This window comes from Mugil cephalus, chromosome 10 (assembly GCF_022458985.1).
Source record: "Mugil cephalus isolate CIBA_MC_2020 chromosome 10, CIBA_Mcephalus_1.1, whole genome shotgun sequence".
Classification (NCBI taxonomy): Eukaryota; Metazoa; Chordata; class Actinopteri; order Mugiliformes; family Mugilidae; genus Mugil; species Mugil cephalus.
This window is the reverse complement of record NC_061779.1, coordinates 9049525-9075618: the sequence shown is the minus strand read 5'-3', so window position 1 is coordinate 9075618 and position 26094 is coordinate 9049525. Positions and strand designations below refer to the sequence as shown.

Below are 26094 nucleotides of genomic sequence, written 5' to 3'. Positions count from 1 at the left end.
ACCCTAGGCCTCCCTGACAGCCTCTTTCAGCGGGATGATGTAATGCTTCATAGCACAAAGCCAAAATGGTCAATGAGTGGTTTGACTTGGCCTCCACTATCCTCAGATCTTAATCTAATCCGGCAACTGTGGGATGTTCTGATCCATGGAGGCCTCCACCACACAACAACTCGATCTGCTGCTAACATCTCAGTGCCAGATGCCACAGCGCACCCTTCAGAGGTTCAGAGGAGTACGTGCCTCGACGGGGCTGTTTTAAAGGGGGATCTGCACAATATTACACACGTTTATGTTACTGTAGGTACAGTATTCCTGTCTTGGTGTGCTGTAGTCCATGGCGCCGATCACAGAAATGAGGAACTGAGGAAATAAGAAGTCAAATGGAAGAACGAAAATGAGGATTTACATTTTTATTTCACAAATGATGTCAACAGAAATGTTCACAGCGACGTTCCTTGTTGATATTGATGGCCACAAATGCTACAGACAATGACACACGTGGATAGAAAAAGAGCATTTTTTCTCAGATTTTTGATTTTGTGGTTCAAAAGCGCTAGTACGCAAAGATGTTTTCTGTTTTGTGTCCCAGTTTGTCCAGATTTGGCAGACAGGCGTACTGGATCATGGGCGGAGGGCCACAGAGGACGACAAGGACGTCTTTGGACGGAGCGGGGAGGTGGTCCTTTATCATGTCATGGGTCACGAATCCTGAACCGTAGCTCCACTCTGGAGACGACAGAAAACCGAAAGAAATGTTCACCAGTTTGCACAGTTATCTAGAATTTGCACAAACACACTTCCTCTTTCTGTCTTTTTTAACTCGTCACTCTGACCACAGCGTCTCGGCAGAGTGAGACGGGTGGATGGGGCTGAGGAACCAAGAGGAAATCATCCTCATACATAAAACATGACACTTTCAGTGACTTAATAAAATCAGTTATGAATTGATCAGCTCCATTTTTTTTTTTTTTTTTTTTTGATCTCCGGGGGAAAGATAAAGACTTCAGCTGGTAGCGTCAATGACACCATCTGCAACAAGAAACGTGAAGAGGTTCGTTCGACTTGTTCTTTCATCCCCCAGATTGTCATCTCACCCTCCAAGGCAACCAAACAATGACCCCAGCTAACGAAGAGCAAGTGCATCTCTCCCGATGAATAATGATCAAGGGGCCGCTGTGCTTCGAGACGAAATATGAGCAGCCTTCAAAGGTCTTCACAACGGAGATTATGCAGCAATATCACGCTCATTAATGTCGGGCTCGCTTTAGGGATTAACGCGAGGGAAGACAGGAGCGTTTAGCTAAGCTACTGTAACACCTTGTTGGGAGACTGTCGCCCCCACCCCCATCTACCCCACTCTTCCACGGCCTGCAAGGATTTTCCTTCAGCCGAGGAGTCCTTGTACGGTGACTCACTCTGAATATTCACAAGGGCCAAGTTTCAGGATTTACTCTGCTTCATGTAGCCTGGTATTGCACTAATACTCACATGTTAATCCAGTGTGACAACATGATGAAACTAACCATCAATATTGTTTTCACCAGAGTGTTCATGAGAAGTAAAAAGTATGTTTGTTTTTTTTTTACACAATTTGGAAAGATTTGACCAAATAAATACGTGATGTCTCTTGAACTTGAGTGTGCCAATCTATCGCAGAAAGACAACTATCACCATTCACATTCAAATAAACACCTTTGCTAAAATTCAGACTTGTCAATTAACCCCTTTGGACTGTGACGCCCGATCACCAGGGTAAAATCTAAGCAGGCACATGGAAAACATGCAAACTCAGCACTTTAAGTATCGCCAATTCAACGTGTCGCCACTTCCATGCATTGGCAAAACTGACATAATTTTCCAGGAATACGAGCGGCACCAATTTGCAACTTTGGAGCCAGAGTCTGTGCAGTGCGGTCCGAGAGTGGAGCCACACGGAGGCATGACTTTGATGCCTTCCTCCAGACTTTATTTAATACTGCGCTCTGCTCTACCTCCACCAGTTACACAGAAATGTTAGATTATAGACTGATTTACACTTGAACATGCATCAAGATTATATTAACTACCTAAACTGACAGAAACCATCCCTGGAAAAAAAATTATCTGATGTGTAATTTAGTGTTTTAATTTGACCTAGCTCTACCTGCTTTGGCTTAACTTAGAGGAGCTGTTATGGTTCAAACCCAGAACCTTCTTCCTGTGAGCGGCAGTGCTATAGATTTCTTGATGCCAGTGAACCTATCAGCAGTATCAAACTTCAACAAATCTGAAAATCAGAGTGACAATACTTATTATATTTCTCTCTTTTTTTTTTGTGGTGGCTTGAAAATAAAATAAGCCATGAAGATGAAATTAAACCTTCATAAGAGATCTAGCGTGCTCATTTCCATTGCTGCATCTTTTATTCCTGGACTCCAGTCGAGTAGCTTTGCATGAATTACGGCTGAAATCCTTATTTATCTCATTCTGCCTGCTACGCAGCTCCTCGGTTTAGCCTGTTTAACTCAGAATAAGCTTTGCCAAGTTCACCGGCTACCTGCAAACACATCCGCATGTTGTTTGCACAGAGTTGGTTCATTACAACTGAAAGCTGCTGCCCACGGAGATTCATGAGAACGAGGAGAATGAACAAAAGCAAAGAAATTAAAGTTGCACGCTGTAAAACAAAACAATTAGCTGAGCGACACTAGAATGCTTCACAGAGATGTTAGGACCAGTTGTGTCTACATTCCTTTCAGTGTCAATGAACATGTTGTTTATATAAAAAAAATAGCAGTTGTGTTTGTATGTAAGAATGAAACAAAAAAGACGTTGTCTTACTCTGTGGAGGTTTATCCAGCGTGAACCACAGTTTCACTTTGTCAGGGTGGTTCTTCTTCACCTCCTCCAGTTCCTCCCTCAGTAAGATATCTTTCTCCGTCTTGACAACAAACCAAACAGGTGTTAATTCACCATTTGTGTGCAGTTCTGGTCTGTTTTTAAGAGAGGCGACAGTGACGCCTCACACAGCTGACCTGGTTGGCGAATATCAGCGAGCACTTGGTGTCGTCAGCGGGGTCCGACGTGATCCTGCGAATTAACTGCAGCATGGGAGTGATGCCTGAGATGGCAAAAGATGAGGAAGTCAGCCTCAGAAGACGATTTATAAAACTTAAACGTAACCATAGTGACGGTGGAGAGCTGAAATGTGGTCGTTTCTCATTCTTCTGTGAAGCGAAGGTGTCAACAATGGGAAAAGGTTTCTAAAATTTCCTTTAATTTGAGTGTTATTTGAAAAAAAGAGCAGCATAACACTTCACTTCGGGAATGTGTTTTCCAACTTTGATAACAAGAATACCCCAAAACAATGCACAGCATAAATATGACTAAATTCCACTGTGGGGATCATTACTCCTCCCTCTCAAAATATATATCTGATCATATGCTTGCAGACATTTCAACCTTTGTTAGATTGCATTGAATAAAGTGCACATTAGAGATATTCACAACAGATTAAAGAACGTATGGATTAACCTGTTCCACCAGCGATCATCCCAACGTGCTTAAACTTCCGGACCTTAGGCTCTGACTTCTTGTCGGGTCGGATGGAAAACTGGCCTGATGAGAAGAGACTCAGCGTTAGCTCGTGCTGTTGAGACTTGTCTTGGACAACAGTGCATTCTGCTGGTGACAACGGGTAAATTCTCAGTTTTAAATGTCGCACCGTTGCCATTGTACACCAAGAGACCGTTGGGTCCTCTGAAGTCAATGGTGTCCCCAAGGGCCAGGTTGTCCAGGTACTGGGACAACTTCCCTCCGTCTGGGAAGGACGGGTGGCTGTTCTTGTAGTAAACCTGGAGATGGACGCGACACTGTCATTTTTATCTCCTCATGTGATTTAAATGTTTACCTCATCGTCATCTCTAACGTGCATTAAATATCACCTGGTAGCTTCCACTGAAACTCATCAGTTGGCTTTGATGCAACAAAACAGCCATGACACAGACTTTTAGCTCCGTTTTAGTTTCCACTAACTCCTCTATGAAAACTTTGATTCTAAACCAGTGTTATGACCATTAACAAACACTAAAACTACCAAGTATTTTCATGTTACAAATATGTGATTTATACTTCTGTCCTAATTGGCCAAATGTGGACTTGTTTTTGTGGTTCCATGGTGTAATGGTTAGCACTCTGGACTTTGAATCCAGTGATCCGAGTTCAAATCTCGGTGGAACCTGCCTAAAGGTGAGGTGAGGCTGCAGCAAATTCTTTGTTTACTGGATCAGGTAAGGTTAAATGAGGAAGTTTGGAGATACAGATGGTTGGATGACTTGTGTTTGCCGAAATTTCTGCAAAAGTTTCAGTAACTGCGTTTACATGCACGGGGGAAAAAAGAGGGAATTGTCTTGATCTGACTTTAACTGTTCCCGTCAGTTATTCAATTTTCTCCGTTGCATGTAAACTGGGACAAGGACCGCATTCAGAAAGTTGAATTTTGACCACTGCTTGATTAAGCTGTGCATGTAAAAGCACTGGGTCACGGTGCCACGGTGTAATGGTTAGCACTCTGGACTCTGAATTCATTGGAAAACGCTCCTCGGGCATTGAATTGAATGAAGCGAATGGAGTGATTATGAGGATGGGTGTTGAGGTTCCATGGTGTAATGGTTAGCACTCTGGACTTTGAATCCAGTGATCCGAGTTCTCGGTGGAACCTGTGTTAATGTTATTACATAATTCATAAAATGAATCTTGTGTGTTCTATCTGTGGCGTTTAATCCAACCTTATAAATGAGCCAGAGATCTGTTTCTGCTTTCTATATAAATGAAATGGCTATGTGTGTAGGTTACTGTCGTTTAAGTCCTACAATACTCCAAAGGCACTCTTACAGTACTGCAGAGCCCCACACTTGTGGTGCCTTGTGGCCAGAGTGATCTGATCACAAATGGCCAACTCTGGGTTTGTGTTAGTGGTTCCATGGTGTAATGGTCAGCACTCTGGACTTTGAATCCAGTGATCCGAGTTCAAATCTCGGTGGAACCTTCTTAAGGCTAGAATTTAAATGTTAACAGGCTGTCTTGCCTTGACTTGAAGGAGCTTCTAACAACAACACGGATCCCTGCATGCAATAGATAGAATTTTTTTTTTTTGAACAGCTAAGCTACAGGTGGACCCTGAACCTGTTGCCTTGATTCTGATGAATGTGTTTGGTATCAGTGAGGTTATTTAGCCACCTTAACCACGAGGTCGACGTATCCTTGGTCCTCATCGCTGGAGACTGGAGTGTACGCCCTGACCACCAGACTGCCATTCACCTTGGCTGACAGGTACACATGCTGACCTGGAGACAGGGAAAAGGAAGAGGATGAACACATTATTACTGTCGCATATCAAATCTTTTCATCTACATCTCTACAGGTATTATTCGATGTGCTGTTTGGTTTTCCATTCAAATTAATTAAATGCTATTTATTTATTTAGTTATTCCCATTAATATTGATTAAAAGGATTTCATAAAAAAAAAAAAAAAAAAAAAAACAGACAGACAGAGGAGCTCTTTCCGTACCAACTGGTAGTCCAAGGATGTGAAGAGCAGACGGAAGGCCAAACCGAAATTTCTTTGTGTCATGACTGATTTCCTGTTCAAGGGAAACAAAGAGTATATTTAATGTATTTGATCGGTTCTTAATTGCTGGTGATTTTAATATTCATGTATGCTGAGAGTCCAGACCCCTGGACAAAGACTTCTCACTGACTCTTCAATCAGTTGATCACTGACCCCACACATGAAAAGAGACATACACTGGACCTTGTCCTATTCTTTGGTTTAACTTCATCTGTCAGGTCCCGATCTTTTATCAGACAGGAGTTTTTTCTGTCCAGCTAGGCCAATATTTCTCAACAGCATCCTGTCTTAGCTGTGGCATTCCTCAAGGGTCTATCTTGGGCCCCGTTCTCTTGTCATTAAACATTTTGCTCTTGGGGTCCATTTTGGAAAAGCATGCCATCTTGTTTCATTGTTTTACCAATTGATCTGCCAATACAAACAGCAATGCCTCTATACAAGCTTTGGTGAATTGTCTGAAGGATGTACAATCGTGGATGGAGGCAAACTTCCTCAATCTAAATAAAAACAAAACTGAAATTATATTATTTGGAAACCCAGTTCTCTTAGATAGTTTTGACAGTGCCATTCACCCTCAGGCTTCCTACTGTCCAGTCTGTCCTAACCACATCCACCGTGGGCTGGTTTGAGGTCTGCAGAGAAGAATATTGGGACTAACCTTCCCTCCATCTGAACCTGGACCAGTCCAGGGTCAGGAAGCGGGTCAGTAAAATCTCCTGAGACCTCTCACACCCCAGACACTATTTGTTTAGACTGCTCCCCTCAGGCCAGCGTTACTGAGCACTGTACACCAAAACCACCCGCAAACATAAAGACAATTTCTTCTGATGAACTCATATCATCAATAACAATAACTCTGCATTAATTGTATAGACTCACCACAGTACACCAGTACTGGCATCTAGTCCGTTTTATGATGAATTCAAAATTAATTAATACATTTATTACTAGTTTTAAAGAGACTTAACGGCCAGGCACCATCCTACCTGTCAGAACTACTTTGCAGCCACACTCCAGCCAGAGCTCTGAGATCAACAGACCAGCTGCTACTGGATCTCCCTGGATGTAGGCTCAGAAACTGAGACTTTTCTAAGATGGGCTTTAAACTCTGAAGCAGCCTTTTATATCAAAACTGCCCAGAGTTTTGGAGCATTATAAATCATTGTTAAAAACAGCAGGATATCTTGGATTTTAATACGCAAACACTGTTCCTTATTGACAGTTTTTTATACTTTAGATCATAAGGAGTAATTTATTTCAACTAGACATACAATAGTGTGTTTGTAACAAATTTAGAACACACAGACATGATGCAACAAAAAAAAGAGATTTTTCCTTTTGTCGTTTATTTGTCAAAATTTGTTGCCTACATTACCCACAATGCAACTCTGGTGCCAACTGTATGGTCAGAGTATTATAATTTTTTTTAAAGAGACTTCACACCGGCATGCCCCTTTTTTTAAAAAAGGGAGCAAAGGTCAGCTCTTTTAAACTTCAATGTGCTCCACATATGTTGTAATATCCAAACGAGACTTGCAGACAGACTGTGACTTTCTTTTTGAACATAAATTTGAGTATGAATGAGTTCCTTTTCTGTTCCCGTCTGCGGTGCATTGACAAGAAGGCAGCGGAGGGTAAAATAAACACATTTGGGCTAAACGTGAGTCGGTCAAACTGTGCAGCTCACCTGTTTGTGGATGAGAGGAAGTGGATATTTCACAGTGGGATCCTGGAGAGTGACGGGCAGCTTCTTCTCTCCCTGCAGGAAGAAGTACAGGACTGTTGCCACGATCACAGCCATAGCCACCGCCGCAGGGATCATCTGCAGGACAAAGATCACATTGGGTGTGCAGACACATAAAGTGAAACAAGTAATAACAAGTAAAAAAAAACTAAACAAAACAAAATAGATAAATATAATGGAATAAATAAATTTAAAAAATAAGTAAATATTGATTCTGACCAAGGTCTGGTCCATGGTTTTTAATGGTTCTAGTGAATTCAAAGGTTCCTCCTCCTCCCCCAGTTCCAGTCCACAGTAAATGGTCTACTACACTCACTCGAGGGTATGGCCTCACACAAGGGGGCGTGGCTTCCTACGAGGGGGAAAGGTGACACTTGGTAGAAAGAACCAATAGGATGACAGGACCTGGAATGACGCTACATGGTACAGCATGCTGAGGGGAACAGTGGTTTAAAAATCACACCACTGAAAGAGGGGAGGAGAAAGAGAGAGACACACTTCATGTTACGGCCCTAGTTCCGCCGTGGCTGGTGTGGTGTGTTTGTGTGAGTCTCTCCACTTTCCCTCCTCCTCCAGGTGATCGCCCCTCCTCCGATCAGCTGCCGGCTCCTCTCAGGTAATCAGCTTCATTGGATGTAATTTAAATATATTTTAAATAAAGCAGAATTTAATTAATGTATTTATTTATTGTTTTACATTTTTCAGTATCCAGTCTCGTGTCGTTTTCCTACCCCGGGTACTATTTCATTTGTTTTTCTCCATTCCTCCCCTGGTTAAGACTGGTTAAGAGAGAATACTGTATGATAGTGATGCAGGTAACGCGTTACCTGCATAAGTAGTAATCTAACGCGTTCCAAACCAGTAATCAGTAATGAAGTTACACTTATCCAAGTGCGTTACTGTTTTTCCCATTTGATATTTTTGCTCTCTGCTCTTGGGAGTGACATTGTATGCACAAGTCACGTTTTCAGCATGAGGACAACTCACCTGTAATACCATAAAGCGACACAAACGTAAACAACAATGGAGGGAGGAGAGAGATGAGGTTTTCTAGCCGGAAATACTGAGGCCAGGCTTGGAGGGAGGCTGAAGGGTCAGAGGTTCGCCTCCCCGGAAGAAAAAATAGAAATAAAAGTCGACTTTGGAGCTGAAGTTGGGGAGAATTGAACAAGTTGGTCGAGCAGTTTTTCATTTTTGATTAAAAAAAACACGTATTTTATTTATTTATTTTGATGAGGGTGCGGCAGCTGCTGAATGTAACTAATAAAGTAACCTGTAATCTAACTTAGTTATTTTTAAAATCAAGTAATCAGTAAAGTAACCTAGTAACTTTTTTAAAGGGGTAATTTTTCCAAGATAACTGGCAACACTGTAAGACATAAAAGCCCACTTTAACCTCTTACTTTGAGTTTAAAAAAAAAAAACTTCTAACAGCAAGGACACATTCTTCTGCACAACAGAAACAACTTTAAATTAAAATGAGGGGAGTTGACCTGTGTCTGTGGCAATGAAAGGCGGCAACAAGAATCACAACACAGTTTGGGTATCAGCCTCATGTTGGTGTGGATGATGCTATAATCTACCTGCTGCAGCGAGCTCACTCTCTCCTGGATGGAGGGGAGGAAGGGCACCGTGAGGATCATGTTCTTTGGTTTCTCCAGTGCGTTTAACACCATCCAGTTTTTCTGATGAGAGGGAAGTTGCTCAGGATGGAGGTCACCTCATTGCTGATTACTATACAGGACCCAGTTTGTGCGGTTCCCTGTCCGATACTGTTGTCAGTCATTTCTGTTCACTCTTTACACCTTGGATTTCTAGTACAGCTCGGGGTCCTGCCACCTGCAGGAGTGCAGGGTGGCAGGGCATCCACTACACTAAACACAGGAGGGACAGCGGAGCTCATTCTCCAGCAGACTGATTCAGCTTCACTCCCACAGTGAACGCCACAGGACTTCTTTTATTACACACTCTATCCAGCTGTACAACAGCTCATCTTTTTGTGACAACTAAGCTACTGTGACCAAGCACTTCCCCTTGTGGATCACTGAAGTCTGTCCAAGTCTACCTCAAGATTCAGCAGATATTTGGACATAAACGTAACTGCATTTCACAAATGTGTAATTTCCTGGCAATCTAGTTGACATTAAACTCAGCTCTGTAGACGTCACCATCCTCAGCCAAAGTCTAAAGGTTCATCCCCTGCAGCCCAAATCTTAACTCGTGGAGATATTTCAGTCCAGACCAGCGAGGCAACTCATATAGTCTCTATGAGTGTCTTGAGAATGAAGATATACAATAAATGTCTTGAGTCTGGTCAAAGCAGTTTTGTGTCTTTGAAAAGACAACCATTAGATTTATATACACTGCACATCTTTTATTTATTTAAAAACTGAGTTTGTTATGACCAAAATAAACCAACACAAAGTTTGATATTCATATAAAATAATAATAATGATTGGGAAATCAGTGTAAAGATATTTTAGTAGAGAGAATGTGTTTTCATCTTTGGAGCCTCCAGCATCTTTTATGAAAATAAAACAGCTCTAAGCAACAGACAGATGAGTATAAACCACCAGCTCCTGCCTCCTGAGCCGTATGAATGAAAACATCTCCTTCCAGGAGGTTTACTGCTCAGTCCCCGAGGATTCACCGCTTTGGTCTTCATCGTCTGAACTCCATCCGTCCACGTCAAGCCTGGAACCCCCTGAGGAGGATATAAGGTCCACATCTTCCCGGTGGGACAGAGCTCTGCTGTTGGACCGTTTCACAACTGAGTCTGAAACAAAAAAAAAAAAAATCACTTATCTCATAAACAATCTAATTAAACGTACAGTCCATAAATCACCAGTTTAATGCATTTTATCATTTAATCACTTATTAAATGTGCGTCTGCAGATTTTCTTTGATGAGTTTATGGTTAACCTGCAGGTTAAGAGCTGAAGCTGAAAAGGTCAAAGATTATTTCAGAGTGTCTTTTAGCTTGTTTGGGTTTTTGCAGGATTTTAAAGATCTGGTAAACACAGCACTCAATGACTTTTAATATTCTGTTAGCCAGCAATTAATTAATTAAGTGCACCAGTTTATTGACATTTATATGATATTTCATGCATAAAAATCGCCCTGGACCAAAATTTAGTTGTTAAGTCGCTGAACTCCACAAAAAGAGATAAGATTTTAGTGCAGGGGCGTTACATTTAAACTTTTTTTTTTTTTTTTACTGATATACCTAATGAAGTGAGCCCATATTCAGACAGTTTGTAGTTCCTAAAAGGTGTCACTAGAGGGAGCTCTGTACTTGCAAATACTCGCTACGTGAATTAAATCAGTACAAGAGACTTAGAAGGTTACTGTACCGGTGGAAAGTCAAGAACAGGCGGGTTACTGTTTCATACTGAGGATAATAATCTTACTTTTAAACCCAGAAACTATTATTTTAAACATGTTCTAGGCAGGTATTTGTTTTAGGTTTAGGTTTGTTTTAGGGTACACATCAGGCTCTTTTATCTACATTAAGATGAGGAATCTGTAATAGGAATAAGAGAAGACTAGTTAAATATAGTTATAATATAGATAGTTCAACATTTTGAAATGCTACAGTTAAGAGAAAAACGATCCCATGTTCGGTCGGTAACACTCGAGCTGTGTGGCCTTAACACTGGTGTGTTGCTGCATCATGTGAGAGTCTGACTGGTATGTTGCATTCACGGACATTCTAACAGGCTGGTAAAACAGAGAGCCTGAGCAGGCTGTCTGAGACCGAGCAAAGAAAGAAATTAATTTAGACAAATTTAACAATGTGAGTAAATGTGACTAACGTACAGCGTGTTAGCGAGTTTTAAAATGTTATTTGGTGAAAATATAGTAATTAAATCTTTTAAATTAACGATGTAATGTTGTAACTCAAGAGGGGGGAGTGGCCAAAATAAGTTGAAAGCATGTTTTTTTTATTAAACCTGAAGGTTTGAGGCTTTTTATTTTTTAATAAATGATCATCGAGACATGCATATGATGTTGTTGTTTTTTGTTTGTTTGTTTATCTTTTACTCTGTAAACAGATTAGATTTACTAAATAAACTAAATAAATCAAATACATTTAATAAACATTAAATATATGTCAGTTGTGCATAAGACTTGTGTCTTACCCAAATAGTTCCGATCATTTAGCCAAGCCATGCAAGCCTGCATCAACCTCATAAAATGTTGACACCCTGTGGTGTTCAACTATGTAGACAAATGCAGACAAAAAAAAAAAGTGTTAAATGCAGATAAGACCAAGGAGACGAGTCTTGATGGAGCAACAGCTCCTATAACACATCTGAGAGACAGAGCTGGTTGTAAAGTTGAAATTTCTCTGAATTTCTAATCTCAACAAAGGCTGTATATCTTGAGAAGGTTGAGGAAAAAAACTGAACCGTTCATCGTGGCCACAGGACAACCCAAAAGCAGAACACAATCGCAACACTATCTCTTCTCGGTCTTGACGTCGCTACAGGAAATCAAAGAAACAACTGACTGTATCTGTATAGTATATCTGTATAATTTAATTCCTGTGTCAGTCTTGAACCATCAAGTTTCTTTGTGCAGCCCAGCTTAGCATTAAAACTGCTAATTGCCCCTGCTTCATCTTCCTGAAAGCTAGGTACAGGTAAGTGGTGTGAATTAAAATGCAAAAATGTTCTGAAAATGACCATGTTCATCCTCCATACGTGAAGCAGCACATCCCGTTGTGTTGCACGGGTGAGCTGGTAACAAGTGGGCTCATGTCGCCACGTTGTGTGTTTTACTTTTCCTGACCACACCTGTTGCCTACGCCCTTGATGAGTCACTGAACACCTTAGTGGGTGGAGTCTCACAGCCAGGGAAGAAGAGGTTCGGGGTTGAAAAAAAAGAAAAGCCACAACAAAGCGGCGCTTAAATCCCGAAGGAACTGGGTGTGGTGAGGGTGAACCCTGGAGACAAGCAGGAAGAACTGACAAGAAGAACTATGAAAAAATACTCTTCTTGTCAAGTACAAACCCAACTAGAACATATAGCCCAGTTTTCAAGTCATAATTAAAAGGCTATAAACAGATAGATAATAAATCAGAGAGGAGCATGACAGATATTTACAATTGAGAGATGATCTCTAATAAAAAGAACACAAACACCCACAGCTGCATCTACACGTGACTCGTGTGCTGTTGTCATCAGTGGGAGCCTGTTGAGGGATTTTTGTCTCTGTGGACGGGATCGAGACGAGAAACACCCTGAGCTGAAGACCTAGTTCAAACTCTGCACTCCCGAGGGACTCTCTTATCCTGTGTGTTCAGTGTAAAAGAGTACCCATAAAGTTAGAGAGAAGAGGATCCAGGCGGTGACGAAATGATGAAATGATGAAAACTGATATTTATCTGCTGCTTTAAAATGTGAGCTTGGTATTCTCTGATGCTTCTTCCTATGTTTTTGAAGCTGCAAACATTGAAAAGTTTTTAATTAAATGTGTTTTTGAACACCTTACACAAAACCCAGGATGAGGTACAGACTAGTTTCCTGAGAAGGAGTTTTGAAGCTCAGTGGGGTGTCTATGGTCGTCTCCACCTTGGCAACGACTGACTCCGCTCAATTCCCAGCTAAAGGCTGTTACACACTCTGCAAGAACAGAGAAATTTGTTTGTTTTGTCAAGGTGGCAAAATCTTTTCCAAGATACTTGGGGCCCCAGGCTAGTAGTGGGGCTGACAAGCTACTACTTAAACTACAGCAGTGAAATGGTCACCTGACAATAACAACATGGGCGTCTGTAAGAAGACATTTGAGGAGCCCAGTGGGTCATTGCAGCAAACTAGCAATAGCTGAGTAGCTAGTCTAGCCTTAACTATGGGGAGAGACGTTTAAATAGAATTATTTCGCTTGTTCTTTTATGAACGGCTAAGATTAGCTGTGTTAGCTAGCATTTAACAGCACGCCCAGCTGTGATGTCCATGAACCACGTCCAGTCAGTGTGTTAACATAGCTAGAGCTAAGCTAGCTAAAGTATTAACACTGTCTGAAATACTCACGGTGTGCACCTGATGGTTTATACAACGGAGGGGTTACCTCTGGACAATACTGTTTCCTGGAATGTTTTGCCTAGGGCTATAAACAAATTTGTCATCTGAGTACATAGTCTCAGGCTAACTATTGACTCTGTTTTCAGTCTTTGCGCTAAGCTATGCTAACCAGCTGCAAAAGTATAATATTCCTATTCCTTTAAAGGCTTTTGGCCGTCTTGCCTCGAAAGCAAAGGCCTAATTCTGTTCTTAAGGAACCGATAAGACTTATATTGATGTGCTGAGTAATATTTCTGTGTTGTTTCTGGAACAGCTTGCAGCTTCAGTGTTGGGCTTGAAGGTCAAGTTTCTGAGAAAACACTGAGATAAAGATAGAACAAAGAAATAACATAATCTCAACGTTCCCACCCTTTCAAAGCCATGGATACCAAAGACATTAAAACCATTTTTTTGTTGGGTTGTGTGTCAGTGAACATGCGTGTGTTGTTCTGCTTTCCATATATTGTCAGATGTGACTGAGTTGTAACTGCAGCGTTGAATGTCCCATAGCCAGTCTAAATGCCACCGACGCAGCTTTGTCAGGCGTATAAAACCACCAGCGGACATGCTAACCACTGGGAGCTGCCAAATACCAATCATTCATTCCACTCGAGACCACCGGGCAGCGGCTACATATTTAATGCCCTATGTGGGCCGGAGGGGGGAACGCTGCAGCAGGACAGTTTCTTGTGATACAAAACTTAGAAAAGATGAAACAAACCACACACCATGAGACGTTGTGTGCCACTGGTTAGGTTTCGGAACATCTGGGTGATTGTCCACATCTGTTCTGTCCTGATCATGCAGGTCTGCAGTGAAAGTTAAAACAGGCAGTGGTTTCAGTGTATTTATTCATTTTTAATACTTGTTCATTTTATTTTTCTGTAAATAAGTTGTATATATATTTCACTACAGTTATAGATTTGTACACCGATCAGGTTCAAAAGTTTCCCAGCAGAAGACTGAATGTCACAACAGATGATCAATGTCATTTACTTCTACTGTCAGTGGTTTAATGTTGTGGCTGATCGGTGTTTAGTATTAGTTCCTATATATTTAACAGACTATTATCAATAAGTTTTAGCTGTAAAAAAATTGTAAAAAGTCTGTTTTACAATTAAAATAAATCTTTGAAGAACAAAATTAAAGCTAAACTAAACTAAGAGTATTAAAAATTATGTTTTATTCTTGTGGAGCAACAGGTATGGTAGACCACACAAGACATAAACTGATCTCAAATTGGTGAACGTTTTAAAAAGGTTATGAGTCATTAGGACAAACCTGCAGCGCTGATGAACGTGAGCGTGGCCCTGAATCCTCTGTGAGCGATGCTGCCGTCGGACGTGAACTGAAGCACCATGACGTTGTGGTAGGAGAGGACAGGAGGAGGAACGGTGCCACCACACAGCACAGCTGAACAAAAGAGCAGGACAAAAGTTAAATTTCTTCTTTTTTTCTTTTTTTTTTCTGCTGCAGGTATTGTTGAGATGTGAAAGTGACTCAGACGGATGGATCCTACCAATCTCCTCCGTTCCTTCGACATCCGCCAGGACTGTGAGGGAATCGTACAAACATCTGTCCGACTCCTCCAGGTGAAAGTCAGTAAAGTCCAGCTGAGAACACAGAAGCATACACAGACGAGTCATAACATTATGACCACTGACAGGTGAGGACAATACCACTTTTGAACTTCCTTTGTTTTTTTGTTTTTTTCGAAGTTGGACGTTTTGTTGTTATCATGTCATAAGTTTCAGTTCTGGGTTTTCATGAATGTTCTTCCCATTTTACTTTCAAAAGATTCGTGTCTGTGAGGCCTGAGAAAACATAAAGGAAGTAAGACCAACTGTGGCTGTGTGCTTTGGCCTCATTAATTTTACTTGAGTCTCGTCACTCCATTGACCTTTGCATGTACATCGATCAGCCACAACATTATGACAGGAGAAGTAAATAACACTGACCATCTTGTGACCTGGCCTAGATCCTAAATTGATCAAGTATCTGTGGAATAATCCACAGAGGCCCCCACTAAGAACACTGTGTTGCCAGACACCACAGGACACCCTCAGAAGACCCATGTCCATTCTCTGATGAGTCACAGCTGTTTTGGAGCCACAAAGGAGACCTATATAATATTAGGAAGTGGTCATAATGTTAAGCTTGATCAGTTCACAAGACAAATGCAGAGATACACGACCAGTCAAAAGTTTGGACACACCTCATTTAATTCAATGAGAAGGTTGATTGTTGATTGGTGGTGTAAATTCAGATGACCAGATACCTTGTGTCATAAAGTATAAAATTAAAACTGAATATTGTTCTAAAGTCACGTCCGTGTTCTGTTCAGACCAACAGAAAAGTTTTTAAAATACTGACTGCTGGAAACCACTTATATTTCTTCTTCTTCACCTACAAAAACATCTGACTTTATATGACTCAAATAACCAGTGTTTTATCTTTTAGTTTTTTTCCCCCTGTTTTCTTTTTTCATACATTAAAGGGGAAAAAGGGTCAATTTAACCTAAACTACCTTTCCCGAATTGTTTCCCTCCTGCTAATGTTATGTCCTAACCACAAGCTCATTCGCTCCATTTGAAGTTTGTTAGACAGTAGACAAAGTTGTGCGCATCACCTTAACGACGTGGCCCTCCGGGGCATAGACTACCCAGCGGAGGAGACAATCCTCTCCGTAGGATTGTGGGTAATTTGGGCTGTGGATGGCGGCCTGATCCTCAACCAGAACTACTGCCCCGCATCCTGATTGCACACATAGACAGAAACCCAATGAACGCATGCACGATTAAACAAAGGACACATTATTGGCAGCTGAAGTGTGTGCATCTTGTGCAGCTCATTATTGTGTCACGGGGGACTCCCTGGCTGCTACGAGACCCACAATCAGTAGGGTCACACTCTGAATGTACACTGTCCGGGCACAGACCAGGACGTCTGTCAAACTCTACTGATTCACATTTGGTGATATGTACGCAGATAATGCTGTTTTGTTGTGTCTGTGTGTATCTATTGTGTTTCCCACCAGGATCAGAGTGTCCCCTGACAGCACGGTGCCTAATTACAAAGCCACTTCCTGCTCCGCTAATGTCAGAGGAGAAGAGGAGCGTTGCATTCTGGGAGGTATTTAGAACCACCCGACTGGGGGCGGCACTTCCACAGAATATTCCTGTAACACAAAGGACAGAAAAGAAGACAAAGGAGGAAATTGTGCACTGGATTGAAAGGACAAGAAATGTTCATTTATCCAGTCAGTACACTTGGGTCACAGTGCTCCCAAATATCTACCAATGCTCATGCCCAGCTTCAGAGAATGTGTATTGATCCCAAGGATGCCAGGCAACAATATTAAAAGATTAATCCCGTCTCTGTAGATATTTTGGCCAACAGCCAACTAAGAATTTTACTTAGAGAGAGTGCATGCACCATGCATTAAACTTTTTTGGATAGGACTTGGGCCAAACTAAAACGCTAAAATACACGTCAAATTTTTTTTTTTTCAAAGATGGTTTCAGTCATTTTAGGTGGTTAATGTAATGCTGATGCGTGCTCACGTGTCAGTTTTCCCGAGGTTTTAGTTACTTGACGCTATGGAAACAGCATGCAACATCGTTATGACTACAAGTCGCCATGACAACCGCTCCATGTAGCGGGTCCCGTGGGACTGTGAGAGTTGGAAAACATAATTAAATGAATAAGTACAGTGTATAATCCAACATTTGATTTTAATTGGTAGAGGTGGCGCAGAGTGTAGTGTTAATTAAACAAAAACATGAGCAAGACTGGTCGGGGCATCGATATTGTGGCTAAACTTTCGGACTGTACTGCACAGACTCTGGCTCCAAAGTCACAATATTGCGCCGCCTGTATCCCGGGGAAAATAGTGTCAGTTTGACCAATGCGAGGAAGTCAGATTTTCTTTCCAATCCAATACTGAGTAAAATTCATTGAAAGTTTCCAAATTATTTTGATTTGATAATTGATTTTAGAGCATAACGACCTTGCATCGGAGGTATCGATATTTCAGTATCAATCCATACATCACTAGTGGAGATGCATTGTCCATATTTATATACAGTCTATGCTTTATCCCAAGAGGCTTTACAAACTAAATAGAGTTGGCATATATTTACCCCAATTACAGTGAATTACTTCTTTTCACAGTAAGAACTGCAGTTTATTTTTACATGGTTATTAGGAGCTTACATTTTCATTATCACAGGTTTACACCATCCCTCTCAATCTAATCCTTCTTCAGGACAGTCTGTTCTGATTGAGGTGTTTACATGAGGCCTTTTTATTCTGATTCTTAGCGTGCACGTACATGTAGCCTCAGATTGTGACAGTCAGGATTAGATTACGTCTCCAAGGAGTTAATGTGAGTGAAGGTCACGTCCGGTTGTGTTTGAAACTTACCAACAGGCCTGTGAGCCCCGACTGACACAGTGAGCCGGTCGTAGTGACAGCGTGAGTCATTCTCCAGGTCAAAATGATCAAACTCCAACAGAATACCGTAACCCAGAGGAACACTGATGCTCCACAAACACAACCTATGAAGAAAAATAAAAGGGAAGAGAGACAATTCATTGAAAGTTTGATTTATTCATGAGCTACTTTTCTTCACTCACTGGTTGTTGTCATAGCGATCAGCAGGGAGGGCGGGGTTTCTGATTGGCCCCTCGCTGTCAGATACAGCCCCGTCTCTCACACTGCAGAGTCCTGACACACACATCAAAGAGGCATGAGCACATTATGAAATATAGATGAATAAGAGTTGCTGTGATAAGAGGAAAAAAATAAATAAAAATGACTCACTGGATAAAGTCGCTCCCTGCTGCTGATTCCGCTGCTGCTGCTTCTCAGCTAAATCAAACACAGACGGACCAAAAACTGAATTTAAACATAAAGAAGAAAACATTTGGATTTACTTTAGTTGTCCTGGATTCTCAATTAGTTTAACCTCCTGAGACCCAAGTTTTTATTTGTTGTGCAGTCAATTCCTCCTCAGCATCATCTTTGAGCAGGTACTTGCTAATTAGTGACGCTGTAACGTTTCACTACAGATAGAATTTGTTAAAATTGCATGTCATATCAAACTAGAGACGTTTATAAGTATAAATAGACAAGTTCTAATCATGAAAATTAAAATAAAATGAAGATTTTGCAAAAATGCCCGCTATCATGCTATCATACCGACTAGTGTATTGACCCTTTGCTACCACTAGATGGCAGATAAAGGCGTCCACTTATGAGGACAACAGGTCTAAATGAAGCACAATAAGAAACTACCACAAACCTAAAACCTGTCTCCATATGAGGACGCAGGGTGTCAGAAGGTTAAACTTAAAACTTTTCTTTTTTATATATATCTAATGACCTAACTAACATATCTAACGGATATGCTATCACATGGATATGCTATCACATGGATATGCTATCACCTAACATATCTAATGGATATGCTATCACATGGTTATGTTATCACCTAACATATATCATGGATATGTTACTTAAACTTCTTTCCTGCAATTTTAGGTTTTTTTTAGTTTCCAACAAAGATTTCAGCTCAAAATTAATACTTTTTTTTGTTTGTTTTTATTGTTTTACTGTAACTTTAAACTTTGACAGAATTTAAATAAAATGCATACCAAAATACTTTTGTCTTAGTACAAATCCCACAAAAGATTCTTTTTCTTTTTTCCTCCATATCTAGTGATCAAGTCAAATCTGGTCTTAATTGTCGACATCTCTGATAATAAATGTCATTTTAAAGGTGTGTTTCATTCCTGCAGGTATTTAACCTTGACATGCATCAGCTGCACTGGGCCGAGTACATGGAGAATTACCGCACGGGCACCAAGAAATACCTCCTGCTGCATGCAAAAACCTCAGCAAGTAAGAAATCAGATCTGCTACAGCTCTTTGTTTCATCTGGATCATCTTCCTCTATTGAATCAATTCAGTCTTGCCAATAAACGTCTTCTCCTGTTATATTTCTTCCAGATCTGATGCTCCTGAAGTGGGCGGAACCACATACATCTGATTAGGCTGAATAAATAATGTTCATGCCAGGTTCACAACTGGTTCTAAAACACACATAATTAAGGTTTCAGGTAACACACATGGGGGGAGGTGACACTTTATCATCCCTATTAATCAGATTAGCTGATATCTGAAAATTAAGCCCATGTAACCAAACCCTGACCTCAGCCTGACCTTATTCACAACATTCAATACCCAGCACTACTTTATCTCCACTTACTCTTATTAGATTTGACTTTTTTATTTTTTTACAGCCCCATACTGACTTCAGGCAGACAATAATCCTGGTCCATCTCGTGATAACTGGTTTATAGCCCACCCTCTCTCAGTTTACTCTTGATCCAAGGCAGCAGCAGTCTGACGTCAGAGAAGATCCCCGGAGATCCTCTTCTAGAAGGAGGGCGACTGCTGTTGTTTCCCCAGCTCCGGCCGCATCCTTTACCCCAGGAGGTTACGCCCAGCACCACCCAGCGACTGCTCCCCGACCCCACCGGACATACCAGAGGACCCCCTGAGTCTCCCTGGAGAGAGGATGAAGAGTGGACTGAAGGGAAGGGCTATTTAAAGTTCAGTGAGACAGGATGATTGAATTGGGCTCTAAACTGAGGGCATAACAAGCTAAAAACACAGAGAGTGTTAAAGTTAATATGATCTTTTTTCCTACCTGGCAGGCATCTCTACCTCCTCTCTCTGGTCCGGCACATAAAACTGTCAAGACGGGCGAGTGCCTGATTGGACTCTGGTTCAGAATCACAGTCTGGAGGACATTTTTACACTTGGCTGGCTTCACCAAATCCAACTGGACTTCTCTCAGCACCGCAGGAAGACGACCTCCTAGAAAACACTAGATGTAAACAAAAGAGAAGCTGCAGTCTCCTTCAACAAAATTAGGCCGAAGTGAGAAGATGACATACTTTCCTTTGTCCTCCCCCACCCACCCACAATGCAGCTGGTCTGGGGACGGATATTCTCATCAGGCAAAGGTAGACATATTGGCTGGATGTGAGCTCCTGTTACAAAATACAGGTAAAAATACAGGTCACATATCAGCGACTTTTACACAAACTGAAACGAAGCTAAAATAAACATCAGAGTGGAAACCTGCCCATCTTAATGCGTTGTTCCAGTTCAACCAGAGCTATGTCGTAGTGCATCGGCAAAACACGACTGTACTCCTCATGGATCGAGACGGCCTTGATCAGAAAGACTTGCTCCTCTTCATCAGTTACTCTCTGGTCAAAGTCTCCAACTAGGACTCTCAGACCACTGAGAAACTCTCTGCACAGACACACGCATAGTATGAACATAATAAACATTCAATATATTGAGTTTAGATTCAATTATCAGGGATGTAATGGTCTGTACTTTGACACAGATGTGAAGCAGTGTGCAGCAGTCATTATCCAGCGGTCGGTCAAGATGGCCCCTCCACAGAAGTGAGAACCCCTGTTTTGCAGTGAAACCTGAGTACAGATAACATATTTACTCATTAACCCTTTATGGGGCAAGGAACCATATTTGGTAACTTGGTAATAAGGTTTAAAATGCATCATCACTCACTCTGCAGTTGAAGGACCAACACATATTTATGAGACTAATAAAGTATAACATTTTCAGTCACTAATAAGCTTGAAATCTGATTAAAAATAATAATAAAGGCTGTAACTAAGTTTTGAAGGTAAGGTTTGCATAATGTTTTAAATTGCCAAAAATAAAAATCTATTTTTTGCAAAAACTATTTTAATTTGAGTTTTCCTCCTTCATAAGTGCAGCACGATTTGGTTGGTTGTTACATAAATTTGTTGTTAGTTGACACATAAACCTGAAAAGGGAGAATCGTCCTTTTAAATATGTAGCAGATGTATATCTGCACTCATATTGTTCGGTTCTTTCAGAGGCGACTTCACACCCACACCCACTTTTCAGAACACGTGATATTGTGATTGCAGCATTGTAGGCTAATCGAGGAGTGACACTGATAAAGAAACAAACATAAAACTATATTTGGAACATTATGCAAGCTTTTATTTAGAGTTCAACCTTGAAGCCTATTTGAAAAAAACGAATGTTTTATTGCCTGAGACTAATCTCATAAATGTCCACGTTGTTTCTTCATATGCATGCAGAGTGTGAGTGCGTTGGTAAAGCGATGGTGATGAGTGAACAGTCTTTTTCAGATGCACAGGAAATAATCACCAACATCAAGATTAACAGTGGTACATTTGTGGTAACGTTGTAAGCCTGCATTGCATTTGATAACCATCAGGACTGAATAAGTGAAGGCATCTCAAACTTAAAAAAAAATGTTCAAGCAAGAGCAAAACAAAACAAACAAAAAAAAACACCTCAACCATTTGCCACTCATTTAAAAAACGAGTTATGAACTTGGGTAAATAACTGACCAGCCATGGGTGGGATCCATATGTGGCCTCAGTCCCTCCTACAACCCTCAGAGAGTGAACCGCCGCGCTCCATGCCGGAGGAACGCCGCACTTTGAACCTGACAGGCAGGATGAAAACTCCTCAGAACACCCATCCCTTCACTAATCCAGAATTTAAAGACCAGTCACTCACCTGTCACCCTTTGAGCAGCATGGACGCTAGTGCTTACCCAAAACCAGAGAGAGAGCAGAGCGACAGCGGTCCTCATCACTGACTCAAACACACATCCAAACTGGGTCTTACTCTGAGAGACAAAACAGTTTATAGAGACCAGTGAGTATGTGTGTGAGGGGGCATTAACAAGCCAGTAAACTCTGGCAGTGGAGGCGATTGGTGAATTGAAGCCTCTCGGTAAAATGAACTGCAGAAATGTGGTACAAGTGTTTGTGATGTCAAGGTCAGCCGCAGCATGCTGTGTGCAGATTCATTCCTGCCACAAAGACATAAACAGGGCCGCCGCTGTAAAACAGTTAAAAGCGAGAGACGGTCATAAACGGCAGACAAAGATCTGAGGTGTCACTGTGAACGTTTGCGCTGACGTAATTGCGGATAAAAGACGAAAGAGGAGAAATGCATGAATTAAATGAGACCTTGTTGAAATTTGCTTGCAGCCTTTCGCAGGTTTGGCCAAGATCAGGGAACGTTAAAATGTTAAAAAGTTGACTTTAACTCTGGGCTACAGTTTCATTTTTATCACTGTTGTTCTCGGTCAAAGAGCTCATTGTGAAAGACCGAAAACGCCAAACAATCTGACCTTTGAGGTGAAGCTTAGAAAGACTGGATACGGGAAACGGAGACCGCACCATATTAACTCAGCGATGATTAAACTGCTCCATAGCCTGTAGTCAGGTCGGAGACAAAAGACTGGCCTCATGATATGACCTCAAACAACTGAAAAGTCATTTTATTTACCAAAAAGGAGCTCTGCTGGAAGCTTCAGAGGGGTTTTCAAAACTTCTTCTCCAAATAAAGACTCAGCCTTTGCTTCTTCACATTCAAATGTCCAAGAAGAGCGATAATACTTTCTTCTGCTCTGGACTGTGTCTGCTTTGCAGGGGTAGATTGCAAAAAACAAAAAACAAAAAATATTTACATGTAGCAAGTAGCATGAAGTTTTTACTCTGCCACAAAAGCACAAAACAAATAAGAGCTTGCACAATGCTCCAAGATGAATTAATTCTTTGGATGTGCACAGCATGGGTTCTGCAACTGTGCCGTTTAAGTAAAATATCAGGGTAGAAAATAGAGAAGACATCTGTGTAAATGACATATAGGAGGGAACACGGGACACGGGAACTGGAAAAAAAGACATCCCAACCTGTGCGAGGAGGTGCATGAGACTATGGACATAGCTTTGCTGGAGAAGGCATGCTGTTAGGAGACCCTGGAGTAGACCCAAAATTTGCTGGAGGGATTGCACATCTCAAGTGGCCGGGAACACCTGGGGATCTCTCATGAGGAACTTAAAAACAGTGCGAGGGAGAGGGACAACTGGAACATCTTCTTTAGCCTCTATCCACCTCTGACTCATTAGAGAAAGGACATGGGCCTTCTGAAGGGGGGGCCTGACATGTCTGACTACAGGATGTTGTTAGAGGGGATCTTTGGGTCCTACGGGTGTAAATCAGAAGGACAGGTCAACACCTTCCGTTGCTGCCATCAAGGAGTGTCATTGATATGGGGTGGAGGTGCTTGGTCTGGTTTAGGTGGGTGGTACATGTCTAACCAATGAATGCCAGGCACAAAAGTTTCCCAGCAGAACACTGAATTGTCACAAGATGGTCAATGTTATTCACTTCTACTTTCGGTGGTTTTAATGTTGTGGCTGATCGGTGTGATTCCTGAACATTACCATTCCCTCTCAATGTTGCCTGAGTAGGTACGTACGAGTGTTTTCTGCCACCAGGGCCCCCACTCTAAGCCCTATAAGCCCCCTGGTTCCTGTTTATGCAGCACAGACCCCACTGAGTGAGCGTGGCTGGATGTGACTCAGAGCTTGGCACGGTTGCCGGGCCACAGTTTCCAGGGGGCCGTTGCCAGGTGTTTTGCGGGAAGGAGTGGCCGAAATAATAAATAGAAACACGAAAGGTCGACTCTTCATTTCCTGTAAAGCTGCACAGGGGGAACATTCATACATTCATTCTTCCCTCACACACAGATGTTTACTTCCGAGCATCAGACACTGATGAGGCCTTAACGCTCATGTTAAACCCTTTATGTATTAGCTTACTTCACATGTTGTTAAAATCATTTATATATAAGAAATATTGTACTTAAGAACATACCATATCCTCTAAAGTTTGGTGCAAAATCTGGAAGGCGACTCGTTTCTGTTCCCAGTCTAAGCTGTTAACTTCCTGAGACCCTGCGTCCTCATATGGGGACGTTAGTTTTAGGTTTGTGGCAGCTTCTTATTCTGCTTCATTTAAACTTTTATCATCATAACTAGATACTAGTTGGTGTAAAAACATGATAGTGGTCACATAACAAAAGTGGACAAGGTACAAAACCTCAATTTTACAGTTGAAACTCATTTAAGCTCATTAACTAGTTTTATATGACACATTTTATCAATAGTAACAAGCTGTAACTTTGCTAATTAGCAAGTACTCGATTGAGGACGTTAGGAATTCATTATTTTATTTTTATATTCTGCTTTTGCACAGCAATGTTCAGACATGACAATTAACGGTTTTATATCTTATTACATATTGGTGACATTATAATATATATTTATATTATATAAAATATTTCCGGTGTCCACACACGAGGACATAATTTAGTTTTGTTCTTGCCGTTATAGGACCGTATGTGTCCCATTTCACATATATAGACATAGATAACTTGGGAAGGCGGACATGTACGTTTTAGCTGTTATCAAAATCAAATTGTGCTGTAAAATAATGTTGGACATGCTGGTCTACATTGTAGAGAATCCCAGCTTTAAAGTCAAAATGGTGAGTTAATTGAAACCATGACATAAGTGTTACAATGCTGCTCAAGAAAATTAAAGGAACACGCATCATATCTCAACTGGACAAAATAAATCATGTTAGATATCTATACTGATATGGACTTGGTAATGCATTAGAAACCAAAGGACACGCTTGAACAAAGGAGCAGATGCTGGTCCTGATGATGGGTTCGGGACCTTCTATGGCCCCATCCAGCTCTCCTCTATCCTCCTGAGGCCACCCTGGGAGACAGAGCAAACCTGGCTCGTCTGGATGCATCATCCATGGAAGAGTTAGACTTTCTGTGCAGCCTCTGTAGGGTCCAGGTGTGCATTTCTCCGAGAGAAACCCCTATGGCTGCAATTTCCCTCGTTTCAGCTTTGTTTTTGTGTTATTTTTAAAATGTACCTGGATGACTGAAAACCTTCAGCCTTTCGTTACTTGGTTTAAACTGGTCAGCCATAACATTAAAACCACTGATGGTTGCAGGCATTCACACAAAAACATGAACAGCACAAGTATCTGTGAGATGATCCACAGATGCCCCTCCCCTCAACCCACAGGACCCAAAGCCCCCCCCACTAACAACACTGTGTTGCCAGACACCGCAGGACGCCCATGTCCATTCTCTGATGAGTCACAACTGATTTGGAAGCACAATGGAGACCTACACAATATTAGGAAGGTAGTAATATTGACAAGTTATCCCCGTCTCCTCTGATCTGAATTGCTTGCATTTGTTCATCTGAAGCCAGAATCAATACCCAGACAACGTCTCCAGCGTCAGTTTGCTTAGCAACCAGAGTCAAACCAGGGCAACGGATCAGACAACAGCATTTGTGTGAACCAGTAATCATGTTACCCCTCTACCGTAAGAGTTTACAGTTAGAGTTTCAGTGTATGAAACAAAAAAATCTGAAAAAGGAAACCGTGGCCGCCCCGCTGGGTATTACAGCTTTTCCTGTGGTTTCTAGAAACTGAAAAGTGAGCCGTCCGGAATGAGGGCAGGGTCAGATCCTTCCCATTCATTCACGGCGTCGAGTATAATCCTAAACGCCTCGATTAAATCTTAATGGAGCCGTTCAACAGCTCCCACTTTAATCAGATAGGGTCCATTAAAAGAGGACGGATCTGTTCTGCACCAAAGGAAACAGGTCAGCTGGAGAAAGAGTTTGATTTATTTCTCTCTCCAGATTAATTACTAAAAAAAAGGAAATCAGACGTATGC

At 41.4% G+C, this 26094-nt stretch overlaps 2 protein-coding genes and 2 non-coding genes across 4 annotated transcripts; 2 read left to right on the top strand and 2 right to left on the bottom strand.

Annotated features, from left to right (window-relative positions):
* Window positions 1-395: 395 nt before the first annotated feature.
* LOC125014311 (NADH-cytochrome b5 reductase 2) lies at window positions 396-7724 on the bottom strand. The gene is made up of 9 exons (XM_047595275.1): window positions 7573-7724; window positions 7297-7431; window positions 5550-5622; window positions 5218-5324; window positions 3704-3833; window positions 3514-3597; window positions 3015-3100; window positions 2821-2920; window positions 396-726 (listed from the first exon to the last, which is right to left on the bottom strand). The coding sequence occupies exons 1-9, from the start codon at window positions 7585-7587 to the stop codon at window positions 554-556; spliced, it is 903 nt and encodes a 300-aa protein (XP_047451231.1). The 5' UTR covers window positions 7588-7724; the 3' UTR covers window positions 396-553.
* On the top strand, window positions 4148-4219 carry trnaq-uug. Its single transcript has one exon. It is a non-coding gene; the product is annotated as a tRNA-Gln (tRNA).
* trnaq-uug lies at window positions 4955-5026 on the top strand. The gene has a single exon. It is a non-coding gene; the product is annotated as a tRNA-Gln (tRNA).
* A 1495-nt stretch (window positions 7725-9219) lies between the features above and the next one.
* LOC125014613 (ovochymase-2) lies at window positions 9220-22718 on the bottom strand. Its single transcript, XM_047595858.1, has 16 exons — window positions 22667-22718; window positions 21873-21970; window positions 20836-20933; window positions 20576-20748; window positions 20385-20480; window positions 20135-20304; window positions 19790-19991; window positions 18244-18291; window positions 18057-18147; window positions 17845-17978; window positions 16454-16597; window positions 16049-16173; window positions 14939-15032; window positions 14701-14832; window positions 14148-14228; window positions 9220-10129 (listed from the first exon to the last, which is right to left on the bottom strand). The coding sequence occupies exons 1-16, from the start codon at window positions 22716-22718 to the stop codon at window positions 9978-9980; spliced, it is 1890 nt and encodes a 629-aa protein (XP_047451814.1). The 3' UTR covers window positions 9220-9977.
* Window positions 22719-26094: the final 3376 nt, after the last annotated feature.